The sequence below is a fragment of the Callithrix jacchus genome, chromosome 2 (assembly GCF_049354715.1).
Source record: "Callithrix jacchus isolate 240 chromosome 2, calJac240_pri, whole genome shotgun sequence".
NCBI classification, from domain to species: domain Eukaryota; kingdom Metazoa; phylum Chordata; class Mammalia; order Primates; family Cebidae; genus Callithrix; species Callithrix jacchus.
In genome coordinates, this window is record NC_133503.1 from 23,486,584 (window position 1) to 23,507,232 (window position 20,649).

Genomic DNA, 20,649 nt, shown 5'->3' on the forward strand with positions numbered 1-20,649 from the left:
ACCTCTGCTGATAAACCACAATAACAAAGATCCTAGTACAGTGTTTGATAACAGGAGGACCTCATCAGATGTTGACTGAGTAAATGAATTTATTGAAAGAACTACAGTAGTTGAGAGTGACAAGAGCAAAGTCCATGGGAGCACAGAGAAAGGAGTGATTACCTGTGGGACACGGGTCAGAGTGTTGCCTAGGCCAGAGAGAGGTCAGATAGGGAAGGGCATGTTGGGAAGAGGGATAACACTAGGGATTCTAGGAGAGAGATAAAGGGTATTAAGCCTTCTCCTTTAGGATGAATGACCACGGTCACAGGTAAATTAGGCTTATATACTTCAGATAAGTCATAGATATAATAGATATTTATTACTCTGCTGTTCAGAACTCTCCCACCATACAGACCAATTTCAAACATGGGGTTCAAGTGGAGGATGCCAATCACTTAGTCCTTTGTTTCTGGCCAGAGTTAATTTGTTTAGGAATGGGTACATGATATCAGCCAGGCCAGCAGTCCATTCCCCCAGGATGCTGTTCAACCTAGACATCAGGGAAGGTTGCTAGACCCTCTCTGGGGGTTAAGCTATAAAGCACAAGTACGACTGGTACTACATTTCATTTCACACAAAGGAAGTTGGTTTGAAAGAGTGAAGTCAAACACATCACAGAAACATAGACAAGGGATGGACATTGTACTGATGGATTCTGAATTCTTCAGTCCACATGCACCTAAGGCCCAACTCACCCATATTTTTTTAATTAACTTTTTGTCCACACTATTTTGAATTACAGTTCCGTTACATGTAACCAAGAGTCTTAACTAAGCCACATACCATATTAGATTGGTATGGTTTTCATTTGAGATATCAAATATTTCCCACATTGAACTTAAATACCCACAATAGGCTAAGGCAGTGAAGGCCAATACTAAAACATAAATACGTTGTCTTGGGTAATGGAGTTGGTGGGAAGGAGAAAAACTTTAAGATATAATTCATTAATCCCATAGGTTATCATCCATAACTTTAAGATATCATCCATTAACATTTCATCTTTCTGGCCGGCAACAGTGGCTCATGCCTGTAATCCCAGCATTTTGGGAGGCTGAGATGGGTGAATCATGAGGTCAGGAGTTCGAGAACAGCCTGGTCAACATAGTGAAACCCTGTCTCTACTAAAAATACAAAAAATTAGCCAGGTGTGGTGGTGCATGCCTGTAATCCCAGCTACTCAGAAGGCTGCAGCAGGAGAATCACTTGAACCCAGGAGGCAGAGGTTGCAGTGAGCCAAGACTGTGCCATTGCACTCCAGCCTGGGTGACAGTGGAAGACTCTATCTCAAAACAAAACAAAACAACAACAAACAAACAATAAAAAAAATCATCTTTCACATAACCTAGCAGAGCTTTCTTGTAAGGCTCTAAAGGAAAATTATCTTTTAATAGAAATGTGCAAATAATGCCAGACATTGGGAAGAAGGGACAAGTGGAAGACTGGAGGAGATCACCACAAGGAGCCCAGAAGTCTACAGAAAATAAAAGTAAAAGTTTTTCATAGGGTTGCCCCATCACCATCAAGTTATTATTATTATTATAAATAATTAAACCTAAAATCTATAAAGCTTTAGAATTTTCATACATATGAAAATATATTCATTTGAGAAATAAAATACATATAAAGAAAGGTAAGAATAATTTCAGCAATGGGAAAAATAATCAGGTACATCAGAACTGAGTTCTAATTTGGGCTCAACACTGAATTACCTGGATAATTTTGACAAATTCGATCTGTCTGAAGTTATCTTCTCATCTCTAAAATGTTGCTAGTTCCTACCATTTCAACCTCACAGAATTTCTGTGAGTGCTAAATATCAAAAGGGGGTGGTATAACACAGTGGACAGGGACTTTGCCTGATGCGGGAAAAAATTTACATATTTAATATTGATGAGGTGGGGTAAAAACCTCTATTCCTGAATTTGAAGTGTCAGCATGAATTCTGATGTATTTAATCTTAAAAATGTTCTACTTTTGTTTATTTAAATGACATAGAAATAATAATCAACTCAATAGTAATAAACTCCTCCAGGATATATTTACTGTGGTTTCTATTAAAAGGAACCAGATCTACCAAGGCCACTACCATTATGTGAAAAGAACTCAGGAGCCAGTTCTCTTTTTAAAGAGGTTCCCACTGCCTAGAGATGGGGTAGTAACGAAAGACAACTAGTGCATTGATTTGACATACATCAGATATGTTTAAATCCATGGGTTCATATTGATGCTAAAAAAGAAAAAACCACTGAACACCTTTGGAGGATGCTAGGCAAACAACTCATTATTTTGAAAATGTAAATGAGAGGAAAGACTCAAAGACATCCATTTTCTCTACAGAGGACATCTTGGAGTGACCTAATACTTGATGAAGGGATATTTTTCCTTATAAACCAATTAGAATATTACTAGTGTTTTCAAATTCCATTGAACTTAATGAATCTAAACAACCATCATCAATGACTATTAACAATGAACAAAGATAAATGTTTTGTGCCTTGAGATGGTAGCACACTGCTGTTCCTATGACATAACATTGACATGCACATACTCAAAGGTCAAATCTAACCTGAATCTGACTTAGGCACTACCACACTGTAAAAATATAGTGGTCAGAAAAACATGTTAAATGGTACTACAGGGAGACAGTGCACAGACTATAAGAAACCACACAGGACAAACAACCTGGTTTATTAAGCAACAAAAACTAAATATGCATCAAAAACAGAGAGCTAAGTGGGGAATGTACAGAATAAAAGAGATTAAATGAAATAATCTCAATATTTGTTCTTATTTCGATCCCGATTCAAACAAATGAAAAATATTGACCACTGATTTGGAAGTTGATGTCAAGTAATTATTGATAATTTTTAGGTATGATAATGTAATCATATATTTTAAAAATGCTATCCTTTAGAGATACATAGTAAAATATTTATGGGTGAAATAAAATATTGAAGATCTGCTTCAAAATAATTTGCAGACGGTAGAGGATGGGGTATAGATTTTAAAAAGACTGGTTATAAACTGATTGTTGAAATCAGGTGATGGGTCCATAGAAATGTATCATATTGTTCTCTCTGGTTTTGTATATTCTTAAAAATTTCCATGATAAAAAGTAAACAAACCAACCAAAGAACGGTGCCTGAGTTTGGATCTGAGCTCAGTCAACCTAGTGAACAGGGTTACTTAACTATTATTGCCTCATTTGTTAAATGGAGTAATAAAAGCACCTATTTTACAGGGTTATTTTTGAGTAGTAGAAGGAAATAATAGATATAGAATACTTAGAAAAACTGCCTATGGCCATAGTAGGTGTTTAATCCAGTTATCTGTTATGTCTTCTTGATATTTCACACTATTATGAAGTTATATTTTAAAAGAATCCTAGACAGCAGGGGGTGGGGAGGGAGGGGAGGGAAGGGAAGAATAACATGTGGAGAAATGCCAGATATAGTATGCACCTAAGTAAAATAAATAAATTTAAGAAAAAAAAGAAAAGTGTGATCTGTGCTCAACATTTAAGCACTGATCAACAGGTAAAAAGCACTAAGTTTTGTACTTAAAGGAAATTTGGAAAAGCCTGTCAGGGACAGGTCCCATTGAAAATATAGCAGGAAAGAGGACCTTTTTCTGATCCTCAAGGGCAGGCAAGGTTAGAAGACAGACAGCTAAACTTTTGCATTAACTGAGGTTTGGCATCACTGAACTGGGATGGTAATAAATTTCTCCCTACTGGATCTCAACTCTTTGTTGGCAAAATGCTCCTTTGTCTAAGTAACTCAAAATCAATACATACTTTCACTCCATAGGATCCGAGCTACAGCAGCTATTCGTAACTGAGTAAATGGCTTAAAAGTACTATCATTGGTGGCATGCAAGCTAGTCAAAAGAGAGACTCAATGGAGAAATGTTAACCTGAGCAACAAACAGGTATGTATAATTATTACATTGATTAATGATACTCTGGGCCAGAGCCTTTCAAACTTTCATGTGCACATGACTCTCCCGAGGATCCTATTAAAATGCAGATTCTGGTTTAGTCTGGGGTGGGGCCTGAGAGTCTGCATTTCTAACAAGCTCTCAGTGATGCTTACTGAAGTGGCTAGTCCACAGAATGTACTTGGCATAGCAAGTTCCCTGTTGGCACTGAGGAATGATCTGACCCATGCTTCAGTGGGATTTAGGCCTCAATGATTTGGAAAATAGCCAGGGACATGTTTGATCTGAAACACTAATTGGAAGCATTCATTTCTGGTTCCGTGGGCTTTGGTAACCATTACATTTATTGAAATGAATGCTATACACTCCTTTCCAGGTGTTAAATCCCTAGGTTAAAACTCTTTTACAGAAGAGGTTTTAGGTATTCGAAGAGAAAACTATACATTTGAATTCTCTAATAAAGTCCTCTTGTCAGCTGGACAGGTTTTCAGAATAATCCTAATTTTGAATTCCTCCTCTTTCCCTTCTTTTCCTAACAATAGGAAGTGAGAGTGAATATCTCAAAAATAGGTCAATAATTTTATAAACTAAAAGACAGCCCATTGGGATAAAAGTTCCAACTGAAAAAAAAGTTGATTTAGTCCAAAAAGAATTCTGAGAAAAGGATTTGAAACCAACTCTTTGGCAACCTTGAGGATAATCTGCAATGTCATGGGAGAAAGACTCTTTTAAGAAGTTCATTAATGTTTATAATTTCATTTGAACCTAAACAGGAAAGGGAAGAATGGACGGTGTAAGCCATGAGGATTGTCAACTTCTCTGTTACTCTTCACCTGTTGTGAGGCTAATACTTTCTGAAAAGTTCCATAGGAATGTTAATAATATTTGTTCTGAAAAATGATTCTTAGGTTAAATAAATTTGGAGAGCTCAGGGCTAAAGAAAGTTTAACAGGTCTGTTGACTCCAGGCTTTCTCAGAGATGTTCACATGGTAATGAACAGGGTCCACAGAACACAAGCTTCTTAATCTGACTTGACCACAGACCATGGCTTGTTCATGAACTGTCTCTTGGGATAAGTGCTTAGCAGATTCTGGGAAATGCTGCTCTATGGGACAAAGTATGTCTTACTGATTTTGAATTACCAGAATATAGTAATTCTCATCATCTAGAAAAAGGAGTGTGTATATGTGTGGGGTGAGATGTTTCTAGTAATCTCTGTGGTTAGTAATAAAGAACCCTTGGGGAAAAGATCCAAGATGGTCGATTAGGAGCAGCTCAGGATTGCAGCTCCCAGTGAAAGCATAGAGTGTGAGTGGATGCTGCATTTCCAGGTGGGTTTTTATAGCCCACAGACCAGGAGATTCCCAGCTGGAGAAGCCCCACAGGTCACCAGTGTGGCTGTTTTGGCCAGCACAGCTGTTTTGCCGGCACCCCAGTGTGGTGGTTCTCCCAGAAGGATACACTGATCTGGGTGCCCTTTAAGCTGGTGATTGGAGCTCTGGGAAGGCAGAGTCGCCCATTCATCAGATTTAAAAGGGGACTGAAACAGGGAGCCAGGCCAGGAGATTCCCAGGCAAAAAAGCACCATGAATCTCAGCGCTGCTGTTTCAGTCTGTGCAGTGGGTCACTGCATGGGAAATCACACAGATCCTGGCGCCTTTTCAACAGGCAACTGGAACACCTGGGAGAGTCAACTGTTCAACTGAAAAAAAAAAAAAGGCTCTGAGGCAGGGAGCCAGGTGATCAGTCTTGGCTGATCCCACCCCCACAAAAAAAAACCCAGCAATTGGAAATGCTCTGGGTTGAGAGTTTCACAGCAAGCACAGCTGAACCTGGGATGGTACAGCTCTGTGGGGGAGGGGCATCCTCCATTACCAAGGCACTACAGCACTATAGAGGTAGTCTGCCATTGCTGAGGCAGCCCACCATTGCCAAGGCAACCCAACATTACACAGAGAGTCCACCATTTCAGAGGTGGGCCACCATTGCCGAGGCAGTTCTAACTACACCCATATAAACAGGACTGCAGGGAAGTTCACAAGGCAGCTGGGCGGAGCCCACAGCAGCTCAGCAAAGCCTCTGCAGGCAGACAGTGACTAGGCTGCCTCCTTGCTGGGCAGGGCAGCCCTGAAAAAAGGCAGCAGCACAATGGAAACTCATAAATAAAGCCCTAACTCCCTCGGACAGAACACCTGGGGGAAAAAAAGGGGTTTATGAGTTCTGCTGCAGCAGACATAAACATACCTGCCCAGCTGCTCTGAATGAACAATGGAACTCACAGCTCAGCACTTGAGCTCCTATAAAGGACAGAGTGTCCCCTCAAGCAGCTCCCTGACCCCCATATATCCAAAGAGTCACCTCATAAAGGAGAGATCAGATTGACATTTGGTGGCTATCCTTCTGGGATAAAGAGAGCAGAAGAAGAAACTGGTAGCAACCCTTACTGTTCTGTAGCCACTGCTGGTGAGCCCCAGGTAAGCAAGGCCTGGAGTGGACCTCAGCAGTCCTACAGCAGGGGGGCCAGACTGTTAGAAGGAAAACTAAGAAATGGAAATAATTTCATCATCAACAAACTGGATGTCCACTCAGAGACCCAATCTGAAAGTTAGCAACTACAAAGACAACAGGTGGATAAATCCACAAAGATGGGAAGAAACCAGCACAAAAGGATGAAAACACCTGAAACCAGAACACCTCTCCTTCTACAAGGGATCACAACTCCTCACCAGCAAGGAAACAAGGATGGATGGAGAATGAGTGTGATGAAATGACAGAATCAGGCTCAGACAGTGGGTAATAAGAAACTTCTGTGAGCTAAAAAACATGTTCTAACCCAATCCAAAGAAACTAAGAACCTTGAAAAAAAGATTTGATGATGTGTTAACAAGAATGGACAACTTAGGATTATATAAGTGAATTGATGGAGCTGAAAAACACAACATGAGAACTTCATGAAGCATGAACAAGTTTCAACAGCCTAACTGAGCAAGAAGAAGAAAGGATATCAGAGGCTGAAGATCAATTCAATGAAATAAAATGAGAAGGCAAGATTAGAGAAAAAAGGAATGAACAAAGTCTCCAAGAAACATGAGACTATCTGAAAAGACCTAATCTACATTTGATAGGTGTACCTGAATGTGACAAAGAGAATGAACCCAAGCTGGAAAATACTCTTCAGGATACTATCCAGGAAAACTTCCCCAACCTAGAAAGGCAGGCCAATATTCAAATCCAGGAAAACAGAGAACAGCACAAAGATATTCCTCAAGAAGAGCAACCCCAAAGCACATAATCATCAGATTCACCAGGGTTGAAATGAAGGAGAAAATGCTGAGGGAAGCCAGAGAGAAAGGTCAGGTTACCCACAAAGGGAAGCCCATCAGACTGACAGCAGATCTCTCAGCAGAAACCCTACAAGCCAGAAGAGAATGGGGGCCAATATTCAACATCCTTAAAGAAAAGAACTTTCAACTCAGAATGTAATATCCAGCCAAACTAAGCTTCATAAGTGAAGGAAAAATAAAATCCTTTGTGAACAAGCAAGTACTCAGAGATTTCATCACCACCAGGCCTGCTTTACAAGAGCTCCTGAAAGAGACACTACACATAGAAAGGAACAACCAGTACCAGCCACTGCAAAAACATACCTACTGGTAAATGGCTTCAACACAATAAAGAATCTACATCAACTAATAGGCAAAACAGCCAGCTAGCATCAAAATGGCAGGATCAAATTCACACATAACAATATTAACCCTAAATGTAAATGGACTAAATACCCCAATCAAAAGACACAGACTGGCAAATTGGATAAAAAGCCAAAACCCATCATTGTGCTGTATCCAGGAAACCCATCTCACATGCAAGGATACACAAAGGCTTAAAATAAAGGGATGGAGGAAGATTTGCCAAGCAAATGGAGAGCAAAAAAAAAAAAAAAAAAAAAAAAGCAGGAGTTGCAATTCTTATCTCTTATAAAATAGACTTTAGAGCAATAAAGATCAAAAGAGACAAAGAAGGACATTACATAATGGTAAAAGGATCAATGCAACAAGAAAAGCTAATGATCCTAAATATATATGCACCCAATACAGGAGCACCCAGATACATAAGGCAAGTTCTTAATGACTTACAAAGAGACTTAGACTCCCACACAATAATAGTGGGAGACTTTAACACCCCATTGTCAATATTAGACAGATCAACCAGACATAAAATTAACAAGGATATCCAGGACTTGAACTCATATCTGGAACAAGCAAATCTAATAGACATTTACAGAACTCTCCACCCCAAATCCACAGAATATACATTCTTCTCAGCACCACATCACACCTACTCTAAAATTGACCAGATAATGGGAAGTAAATTACTATTCAGCAAATCCAAAGGAATGGAAATCATAACAAACAGTCTCTCAGACCCCAGTGCAATCAAGTTAGAACTCAGAATTCAGAAACTAACTCAGAACCGCACAGCTTCATGGAAACTGAACAACTGGCTATTGAATGTTGACAGAATAAACAATGCAATGAAGGCAGAAATAAAGAAGTTCTTCAAAACCAACGAGAACAAGGACACAGCATACCAGAATCTCTGGGACATATTTAAAGCAGTCTCTAGAGTAAAATATATAGCAATAAGTGCCCACAGGAGAAGAAGGAGAGATCCAAAATTGACACCCTATCATCAAAATTGAAAGAGCTAGAGGAGCAAGATCAACAAAATTCAAAACCTAGGAGAAGACAAGAAATAACTAAGGTCAGAGCAGAACTGAAGGAGACAGAGACACAAAAAAAACCCTTCAAAAAATCAATAAACCCAGGAGCTGGTTTTTTGAAAAGATCAACAAAATAGACAGACCACTAGCCAGATTAATAAAAAAGAAAAGAGAGAATAACCAAATAGATTCAATAAAAAACTATAAAAAAGATATTACCGTAGATTTCACAGAAATTCAAACCTTCATCAGAGATTGTTACAAACAACTCTATGCACATAAACTAGTAAACTTGGAAGAAATGGATAAACTCCTGGACACTTGCCTCCTCCCAAGCCTAAAACAGGAAGAAATCAAAACCCTGAATAGACCAATAACAAGGTCTGAAGTTAAGGCAGCAATTAAGAGCCTACCACCCAAAAAAAGCCCAGGTCCAGATGGGTTCACAGCCAAATTCTACCAGACATACAAAGAGGAGCTGGTACCATCCCTTCTGAAAGTATTCCAAATAATCCAAAAAGAGGGAATCCTTCCCAAATCATTTTATGAGACCAACATCATCCTCATGCCAAAATCTGACAGAGACTGAACAAGAAAAGAAAACTTTAAGCCAATATCCATGATGAACATAGATACAAAAATCTTCAATAAAATACTGGCAAGCCAACTGCAACAGCACATCAAAAAGCTTATCTACCATGATCAAGTAGAATTCATCCCGGGGATGCAAGGCTGGTTCAACATATGCAAGTCCATAAAAGTAATTCACCACATAAACAGAACCAAAAACAAAAACCACATGATTATCTCAATTGACGCAGAGAAGGCATTTGACAAAATTCAACAGCCCTTTATGCTAAAAACCCTCAATAAACTAGATATTGATGAAAAGTATCTCAAAATAATAAAAGCTATTTATGACAAGCCAACAGCCAATATCATAGTGAATGGGCAAAAACTGGAAGCATTCCCTTTGAAATCTGGCACTAGACAAGGATGCCCTCTCTCACCACTCCTATTCAATATAGTACTGGAAGTTCTAGCCAGAGCAATCAGGCAAGAAAAAGAAATAAAGGATATTCAAATAGGAAAGGTGGAAGCCAAATTGTCTCTATTTGCAGATGACATGATTGTATATCTACAAGACCCCATTGTCTCAGCTCAAAATCTCCTGAAACTGATATGTAACTTCAACAAAGTCTCAGGATGCAAATCAATGTGCAAAAATCACAAGCATCCCTATAAACCAATAACAGACTTAGAGCCAAATCAAGAATGAACTGCCATTCACAATTGCTAAAAAGAGAATACAATACCTAGGAATACAACTAACAAGGGACATAAAGGACCTCTTCAAGGAGAACTTCAAACCACTGCTCAACAAAATAAGAGAGGACACAAACAGATGGAGAAACATTCCATGTTCATGGTTAGGAAGAATCAATATCATGAAAATGTCTATACTGCCCAAAGTAATTTACAGAATCAATGCTATCCCCATCAAGCTACCATTGACCTTCTTCACAGAACTGGAAAAAAACACCTTAAACTTCATATGGAACCAAAAGAGAGCCCACATAGCCAAGTCAATTCTAAGCAAAAAGAACAAAGCAGGAGGCATCACACTACCAGACTTCAAACTATACTACAAGGCAACAGTAATCAAAACAGCATGGTATTGGTACCAAAACAGAGATAAAGACCAATGGAACAGAATAGAGGCCTCAGAAGCAACACAACACATCTACAACCATCCGATCTTTGACAAACCTGACAAAAACAAGCAACGGGGAAAGGATTCCCTGTTTAATAAATGGTGTTGGGAAAACTGGCTAGCCATGTGTGGAAAGCAGAAACTGGACCCCTTCCTGACACCTTACCCTAAAATTAAGTCCAGATGGATTAAAGACTTAAACATAAGACGTAACACCATAAAAACCCTAGAAGAAAATCTAGGCAAAACCATTCAGGACACAGGCGTAGTGAAGGACTTCATGACCAAAACACCAAAAGCATTGGCAACAAAAGCCAAAATAGACAAATGGGACCTAATCAAACTCCACAGCTTCTGCACGGCAAAAGAAACAGTCATTAGACTGAATTAGCAGCCAACAGAATGGGATACAATTTTTGCAGTCTACCCATCTGATAAAGGGCTGATATCCAGATTTACAAATAACTAAAACAGATTTACAAAAAAAAAAACAAGTCCATTCAAAAGTGGGTGAAGGATATGAACAGACACTTTACAAAAGAAGATATATATGAGGCCAATAAACATGAAAAAATGCTCATCATCACTGGTCATTAGAGAAATGCAAATCAAAACTATATTGAGATATCATCTCACACCAGTTAGAATGGTGATCATTAAAAAATCTGGAGACAACAGATGCTGGAAAGGATGTGGAGAAATAGGAACACTTTTACACTGTTGGTGGGAGTGTAAATTAGTACAACCATTGTAGAAGACAGTGTGGCCATTCCTCAAAGACCTAGAAATAGAAATTCCATTTGACCCAGCAATCCCATTACTGGGTATGTATCGAAAGGATTATAAATCATTCTGCTATAGGGACACATGTACACGACTGTTCATTGCAGCACAGTTTACAATAGCAAAGACCTGGAACCGACCCAAATGCCCATTGATGATAGACTGGACAGGGAAAATGTGGCACATATACACCATGGAATATTATGCAGCCATCAAAAACAATGAGTTGTTGTCCTTTGTAGGGACACATATGTACCTGGAAACCATCATTCTCAGCAAACTGACACAAGAACAGAAAATCAAACACCACATGTGCTCACTTGTAGGTGGGCGTTGAACAATGAGAACACATGGACACAGGGAGGGGAGCACTACACATTGGGGTCTGTTGGGGGACATAGGGGAGGGACAGTGCGGGGTGGGGAGTTGGGGAGAGATAGCATGGGGAGAAATGCCAGATATAGGTGAAGGGGAGGAAGGCAGCAAATCACACTGCCACGTGTGTACCTATGCAACAATCTTGCATGTTTTTCACATGTACCCCAAAACCTAAAATGCAATTTAAAAAACCCTTTTGGCAAGGTGAGGGTCTCAAAGACAGTAGGAATTGAGAGAGAGAATAAACTATCAAAAGCCATTAATGCTTATTATGTAAGACATTAAATCTCCAAACTAGCCATGTTTGTAGGTGTTCAAAACCTCTGAGATGATTAGTGTGATCTGCGCTTTCTGTGCCTCAGAGTCTTCATGTGTAAAAGAGGGATAGTAATGCCTACTTCCCATGGTGGTCTAAGGCTTAAAATAGGCAATGCGTGTAAAAGAACTGGTGTATTGTAAGAAGAACCTAGATGGTAGTTTTGTTCCCATTATTAGGAGAAGATTTTTTTGGAAGCACTGGAGGCCTTTCCTTTGTTGTACAGGTTTTCAAAGAGGTGGTGATGGGTTTATTCAAGATCATGTGGGAGAAAACTTTTTAAAATATGCACACTCAAGGCCCTACTCAATCCTAGCGAATCATAATTTGCTGGTGATGATACAGAAGGATGTGTGTGTATTTTTAAAACTTCCCTTGTGATGATTATGATACACCCTCAACACCTGTAATGCACTTGAGGCAATCCCTTAGGTGTATTCCACCCCTCCGGTAATAGCTCTGAGATACCTTTCTTGGGATGAAAGTTTCTTGTGCTTAAATGTTTAGAAACGCTACATAATAATACCCGTCCTTCTCCTTGGGGCTTATTAAAGTATCAGAGAAGGTTGGCAGAACACAATATTTGAAAGCTTGTAACTTATTGTCTTCCGATATTACTTGGCCTTGAACCATTTATTTTTCTTGCAATTCTCATCAACATGTTTGTTAGATACATTAGGGAAATCCTATGGTATAGAGTTAGCCAGAAGCAAGTTCTATTCATATTCAGAAATCTTTCTGCCTTAAAAGTATAAGGGAAAAGCAAGGTCGCAAAGAGCAGCTAAGATGTCTCCCCCCAGGGAGCAGGCTGAGCCCATTTTCATTATCCCTGCCACCTGCTATCTGTATGTGGAAAGAATCTTGGCAACAATAAATGTGTACTTTCAAGTAAGCATTGCTGTGTGAACTCAAGGTAACAATTAAAGGGCCAGGAGATGAGCTACTGAGCCTTAAAAACTGAGACTCTGGACCAACCTGGCTTTGAATCCTGCCCCAACACTTCCCGGCTCAGTGACCTTGGGCAAGTTACAGGACCTCTGTATGCCCCAGATTCCTTATGTATAAAACGGAGACAATAATATAATAGTGCCTATCCCATTGGGTTGTTTTGAGGAGAAATGACATAATCATGCAAAGCCCTTGGTTTGGAATCAATAAAAGTCTATTATTATTACTTTAATGAAAAAAGCTTGAGCAAAGGAAGGGGGAGAATCAAGAACTGAGACAGAATAGAGAACTCTGGAAACCTTCAAGCTCAAATAATCTCCTTCCTTTCGAATAGGAATTTACCTCTCTCTCTCTTTTGCTTTTGTTTTGGTAAATCGTCTCAGCAAGTGCTCTGTGAGAACTGCGGGTTAGAGTTGGAGAGACTTATTAAATTGGCCGGTCTATAGCACTGGAGTGTGAATGACCCTTTTGCCTGACTCTTCATTCCAGTTAAATGCCAAACTATCTAATTAATATGCAACCCCCCCCCAAAAAAAACCAGCTTGGGAACAGCTGCCAAAGACAAAAAGAAAAGTCACTGGCTGAAATGAAACGACACTGAAATGACTGCCAAAGAGAAACTAAGAAAGATTCAGAATTGTTGGGGGAGGAAGGCTAAAGGGGAGATTTATAGATTTCACTGCTCCTAGAACTTAAAAAGAAAAGAAAGGTAGAATAGGCTGGATGTTGCGGCTCATGCCTGTAATCCTAGCACTTTGGGAGGCCAAGGTGGGTGGATCACTTGAGGTCAGGGGTTCGAGACCAGCCTGGCCAACATGGCAAAAACCCTGACTCTACTAAAATATACAAAAAATTAGCTGGGCGTGGTAGTGCATGCTTATAGTCCCAGCTACTTGGGAGGCTGAGGCAGGTGAATCACTTGAACCCAGGAAGCATACATTGCACTGAGCCGAGATTGTGCTACTGTACTCCAGCTTGGGTGACAGAGAAAAACGGAAAGGTAGAATAGCATAGAAACATCTCAGAATGCCTTGCATGTGGTAAGGCTAAAGGTGTCATTCTTACAAACTCACCCATGTGCACATACACACATGCGTGAGTGTGTGTGTGTGTGTGTGTGTGTGTGTGTGTGTCTGTGTGTAATATATCATGTATTTCTTATTGTTACTGCTGAAGAGATTTGAAAGGAACTGGACAGGGCTCTGAGCCCAGAAACAGATTGTTATTGCTTGTCTAGAATGACTTGGTGAACTTCGACCAGATCTTGCCCTGCCTTTTTGCAAACACTAGGGCGATTCAGCGAATGTGGCAGTAATAAGCAAAGGGTGGGAAAACTCGGAGACAGGGCCCTTGCTCAGTGAACTCAGAGGCTGGAGATCAGTGGGCTTGCTGGTCTACAGTGGGTGGTGGTGGTTTCCATTTCCAGTGGTGACAACTGCAGCCTCAGTAGCAGCAATGGTTCCCATTTATTGTGAATCTCGTGGGTTGCAAACTCTTTATTTTGTTCTTTACTTTCCTCATACCATTTAAATTTCACAGCAAAACCATGGGATAGCTATTATTATTCCCATGATATGCATGAGGGAACAGGCTTAGAGAAGGACCAATTCAATCCCACAAAAAGGGTTTTTATGAGAACTGTTTATCAGGTGCTTGGAGACAGGCAAAGCAAGGTACAATTACCCTTGTTCCTAGAACTTAAAAACTTATTTTGAGAAGTTTGAATCCAGAAAACTGAGCTCTAGCTTGTGAGAATCTCTGAGGAATAAGTCATTTGCCTTCTTTCTCTCAAATCCTCTGACTCATTCAATTTCTCCCCAGCTAAAGGCTGACAGAAAGAAAAAAAGTGATAAAATTGTACTCCTTTCCCTGGTTAAAGAAAGGGACCATATTGGAAATCACCTCCCACAAGGAGAATTTTAATTGCAAATTGAAATATCACACCCGGCTTCAGTCAGTCAACACATATTGCCTATGAAAGCACTGATATTAATAACAACTGTTCACGGGTCTTTTACTATGAAGCACTGATATTAATAACTGTTTACAGGTCTTTTACTATGAAGCACTGATATTAATAACAACTGTTCACGGGTCTTTTACTATGAAGCACTGATATTAATAACTGTTCACGGGTCTTTTACTATGCGCCTGTCTACTTGCTAAGTCAGTCATGTACCTACCAGTTAGTCTCCAAAACTACCCTATGGAAAGGGAACTATCTTTGTCCCCATTTTCCAGATGAGGGAACCAAGGTGTTAGAGGCTAGTGACTTGCCTAAGGTGAGACAGCTGAGGAGGGGTGGGGCCTGGGCTTGGAATCCATCAGACCCCAGAGCCTGAGCTTTTACCCACCAAACAATAATGATTTTTTCATGATGTCCAAGGTACCATTTATTTAAGGGTGGGTATTAAACAAAAGTGTCAATGCCACTGCACTCCAGTCTGAATGACAGAGTGAGAGCCAGTTTCTCTCTCTCTTTTTTTTTTTTGAGTTGGAGTCTTACTTTACCACCCAGGCTGGAGTGCACTGATGTGATCTTGGCTCACTACACCCTCCGCCTCCTGGGTGCAAGCAATTCTACTGCCTCAGCCTCCCAAGTAGCTGGTACTACAGGTGCCTGCCACCACTCCTGGCTAATTTTTTAATTTTTAGTAGAGACAGGGCTTCACCATGTTGGCCAGACTGGTCTTGAACTCCTGACCTCAAGTGATCTGCCTGCCTTGGCCTCCCAAAGTGTTGGAATTATAGGCTTGAGCCAATGCACCCGGTAGAGACCCAGTCTCTTAAAAAAAAAAAAAAGGTATCAATGATCTCTCCCTGCTCTCAAGGAGGCTTAAGCACTGTTGAGAAGTTTAGGAACACATAAATGGAAACGTAGTTAATAATATCATAATATCTTGCTTCAGTTTAGGAGGGGTAGAAGGAGGATTAGGATTTGTGCCAGGAGAGATTGCTAGGGCTGAGCTGGGCAGAGTGAATCGGGGTTGGATGAGCACAGAAGAGGAATTGGTCCTGGGGATGATGGAACAGATATTAGATTCCTCAGTTTAGAGCAGAGAGTATAGTTTACTCAGTTGAACAGAGTGGATCTCCATTTAGAAACTCTGAGGCCTTCAGCAAGTTATTTAACTTTCCTAAGCTTCTGTTTCCTCACCTGTGACATGCAGATCAGATCCATTTCAGAGGGCTGCTGGGAAGATTTAGGGTATCTAAAGTGCTAGGGAAAAGGAGGCATCACTACTTTCCCCTCTACCCAGTAGGGTTAGTTCAATTTTCCAGGAGGGTAGACTTGCTTCCTCTCTTTGACTTTACCACTGAAGATCTTAGAATGAGCCCTACCTGCTGTGAGAAGCCCTTCACGACATGTCTTTGTTTGAGGTTTGTCTCTCCATCCAAGCTGGCAGTTTCCAGATGGCATATCCCGCTGGGGTCCGAGGAGAAAAGGAGGAGTATGTCTGCTGGGACAATCTCATTGCATCGCATTTGGATGAAGTCTCCCACGCGGACATCCTTCCAGTGCTTCTGTACATAGGTCTGCTCTTTTCTTGGGTAGGAGAAAGACAGGGGTCTGAGTCAGCTTTAAGTTTCCTCAGAAAATTAACAGGAGAACAAAGGAAGGTCCCCCGACCCCTAAATGTCCCCCAAGTCAGCCTGTCCTGAGAGTGCCTTGTATTCTACCCTCCTCCTGAACGACCACCTCATGATCTCTCTAGAACAGGCAAACATAACCTACAGAATCTCATTAGTAACAATCTGTCCTCACGAACATTTAGAATTTTTCTTGACTGCCAGTTCGTGGCCAGGTCCTGTGTTCAGCCCTTGCTTCCTTGCAAGAGAAAAACGTTAAAGGAGACGGTAACTAGATTGTCATATTGATGCGGTACTGCTCTTAATATCCACTATTTACCAGAATAGCCAGTTATTACCAAAGAAAACAGGGGTTCAAGGAACTGGGCTGTAGGAAAGATTGTTTTTGATTATATGGAGAGTGATCATAGGAAAGGCGAGGATATCTGCCATTGTTGAGGAAGAGCCAGAGCCACACTGAAACAGAATCCTCTGGGCAGTCAGGGAATCAGGAAGATGCTACCAGGAGCTTTGATGGAATGAGACTTCACAGTAACCGTAGAATTAGAGGGTCAAGGAAATCAGAGTGAATTATTTTATCTTCTCATCCAATTTATCAAACTAAGACAATAATAGTGGGAGTAGCAATGACAAATTTAGCATTTCTTACCTGCCAGGCACTCGTGTTAATTAACATTTCATTTAGTTACATAATAACCCAGAGGAGTAGATATTGTTATACCAATTTCACCAATGAGGTAATTGGGGGTCAAAAAGAAATTTTCAAAGTCTCACAAAAACAGAGCTGGAACCTGAGCCTGGGTCCAGCCCAAAGCCCAGAGTTTTTATTGCTTGGGTATACTACCTCCCTGCAGGTGGTACCACAGCCTGGCCTTCCCACCTCCAGCTAACAACTCCCCATTTCTCAAGGCAATGCATTCTATTTTTATTTTCTTTATTTTTTTATTTTTATTTTTTTGAGATGGAGTCTTGCTCTGTTGCCCAGGCTGGAGTGCAGTGGCATGATCTTGGCTCACTGCAACCTCTGCCCCCCTGGGTCAAGCGATTCTCCTTCCTCAGTCTCCTGAGTAGCTGGGATTACAGGCACCTACCACCATGTCTGGCTAACTTTTGTGTTTTTAGTAAAGATGGTGTTTCACCATATTGGCCAGGCTGGTCTCAAACTCCTGACCTCAGGTGATCCTCCTGCCTTGGCCTCCCAAAGTGCTGGGATTACAGGCCTGAGACACTGCTCTTGTCCGTGTGCTATTTTCAAAGAGTTCTCATTTCAGAAAGTCTTTCTTCTGCCTAACTAAATATTTAAACAGTTCTGCTCTTCCAGGTAACACAGTCTATTCCATCTTCCACCATTCTTTAAATATTTTAAGGCATTCATCAGGTATCCCATGAAGACTTTTGGGCATACCAAGCTAAATTTAACTTTCCAGGTGCCCTCAATTATTCCTCGTGTGACACAGTTTCAAGATCTGTTCCGGAGGTGTGGACTCATCTGTCTGCATTTGGAAATGTCCCACTTTAAATGTGGGATTTGAAACCAAACTAATATCCCACATGTGGCCTTCTAACTGAGCCCACCTGGCTTGGAGCTGGGTGCCTCTGAAGGCAGCCAGATCTGGAGAGGCAGGCTTTCATTTGCTGGGCTTCTCCACTGATGTTGAGCCCCTCTGGGTATGTTATTGTTTGTTTCTGCTGGATCTGAGTTGTCCTGGGCATGACAAGTCTACTCTTCCACAGAGAAAGAGTCGTGATTAGAATTGCAGTTTTTTCCTTTGACTTCACAAAAGTCCCTAAGGAGGAAGAGGGTTTTGGTGTCTTCCTCCCTTTCTGGAGGCCCTCTGGAGAACCTCAGACAAGTCTTCCTAGGATCCAATCTTCCTGGTCATAAAAGATCTCAGGCGGCTTCCCCAGGCACCTGAAACAAAGGTGCTTCCATCTGGAAGGCCAGGTCTGTAAAATGAACCGCATTTGAATCGGGGAACAACTTTGTAACTCGAAAGAACCAGAGGGTTCTGCAGAAGTGCTCCATGGCTCTGGGAGCTCAGCGCAGCAGAGATGGTTAAATGTCAACCAAATGACTATTGAGACCACGTCTGAGGATTTTGGGGATGATGTGTCTGTGGAATTTTAGTAATAATTCCCCCTTACATGCCAAAGCACGTGACAGGTTTCCAAGCACCTTTCTCAGCTGATTAGCCCATTCTGTGCTTCCACTCACCCATATCACTTTTCTTTTCCTTAAAATGTTTGTGGGTACATAGTAGGTATATATATTTACAAGGTATATGAGATACTTTCATACAGGCACACAATGTGTAATAATTACATCATAGAAAACAGGGTATTTATTCCCTCAAGCATTTATCCTTTGTGTTAAAAACAATACAATTATATTCATTTAGTTACTTAAAAGTAAATGATTGAATTATCATTGACTATAGTCATCCTGCTGTGCTATCACATGCTAGGTTTTAATCTTTCTAACTATTTTGTTTTGTTTTGTTTTTTTGGTACCTGTTAATCATTCCCATCTCCCCTCAACCCTCACTTTTATTTTCTATGAATAATAGGGGCAGTCACCCCAGATTTGTTTCCCTGTGTCATTTTGGAAATACATTTGATTATTTAAAAATTTGGTTGTTTTATATACTTAGGGTGGAAACTCCTTCACCAAGAGCACCATTATAACCGTCAAACACTTCATGGCCTCTCTGCTGACTCAGGGGATTATATGTTTTCTTCAAAGTAGCCCTGGGAAAACCTGTTAAATATCCATGGATAAGGCTGCTTACAGACATTGGAATGTCCATAGTCTCTGTGAGAAAAGAATCTTATAGAGGAAAGACTGATTTTCTTTTTTTCTTTTGAGAGTGCTCTAAAAAATCCTTAAATATTACAGCAAAATTGTCCCAAGGAATAAAGAATTTATCACTCATCCTGTCTTGTCTTCTTCTTTTTTCCCCTCCTTTGGCTACCAGGTCCTACTGGATGCCTTTGGGGAAGTGGCTTGTCAGTTAAATGCTATCATCTCAGCATTCTACCTGGTGTTTGACATTGGAATCAGGGAGAACACCTTTCATTCTGAGCAATATCCTGATCATCAACCCTCCCAGAGCACACTGGTGTTGAAGGTTTTGGCACATGCTAGTTGTCCATAATCTGCATAGAGAGCATATCAAAGGCAAGGCCAATGTACCTGCACCCATGAACACTCAGTCTCATTGCGTATTCCCCTTTGTAATAAAGGACTGTACTGCGTATTCCCCTTTGTAATAAAGGACTGTACTGTGGGTTATAAAGGTGCTGGAAGATGGAGTGCTATGGAGAGGAGCTTATAGCATATGTGTTTTTCTGAGCTGTCACTTCTGTGAGCTGGGCTGGAGTACTGCCCTGCCAAGTCCTGCTATGATGTCAGTATCAATGGAGCCACCCACAAGCAGTAAGTCAGACTAGTCTCTCTCTTCTTTACATTTACTTGCTGGATCCCAAGGAGGTCACTGCTGTGCTGGTAATGGTTGCCTGTCTTTCCTTTAGACATAATCCTCTCTTCCTTAGGACAGCACGCAGTGGTGAGGGAACATTCTCAGTCACTGTTGGAGGTTTGCCTTCCCCAAGACAGAGACTGCCCAGTCCCAGGGTTGCGCTTCTCAAACACAAGCACACATGCTTCTAGAATACCCTGGTAGGCATCTAGGAGTAATAAAGCTACGGGATCAATATGACTTTGGGGTGTTCATTTAAAAAAATTTTAGGAGAAACAGGTTAGTCGTCTGGCTGGTATGAAATTTGAAGAATGTTATTGATAGTAACTAAACATAGCTATGTTATGGAATCAGAGGCCCATTTTGTAGGAATTTTAGGGATTAAAAAATAAGATCAGGGACATTTCCTTCTTGCACTGTGCTACTTTATGTTGGTCTCTTGATTCTCTAGGGTCCACTTTGTTTCCTCCACTGTCATAACCATGTCTGTAGAAAAATCAGAAATGCAGAACCCAAGGGGGTTCAGTCGGGGGCAGTGATGACTGATGCTCCTGCATTGAGTGAACCCCAGGCAATACCAGCAGCTGGCCAGGAGCTGCCTGCAGAAGTCAGTCTTTCATTAATCTGGCCTGTTTGGGACAGCTGCCCCAGGTGGACACATCCACACATCCTGGACTGTCCCCCTGCTAGTGAGTCCACACCTGTGAACTGACTGCTATTTTAGTTTTATGCGAT

At 40.8% G+C, this 20,649-nt stretch overlaps 1 protein-coding gene across 3 annotated transcripts in view; it reads right to left on the reverse strand.

Annotated features, from left to right (window-relative positions):
• Window positions 1-20,649, reverse strand: part of ATP10B (ATPase phospholipid transporting 10B (putative)) — a 313,434-nt gene that overhangs the window by 93,835 nt on the left and 198,950 nt on the right. For all 3 annotated transcript variants that reach the window (XM_008984453.5, XM_008984460.5, XM_008984480.5), the window contains one exon: window positions 16,187-16,391. In XM_008984453.5, coding sequence (XP_008982701.4) covers window positions 16,187-16,391 — 205 coding nt within the window. The remainder of the gene's footprint in view (window positions 1-16,186; window positions 16,392-20,649) is intronic.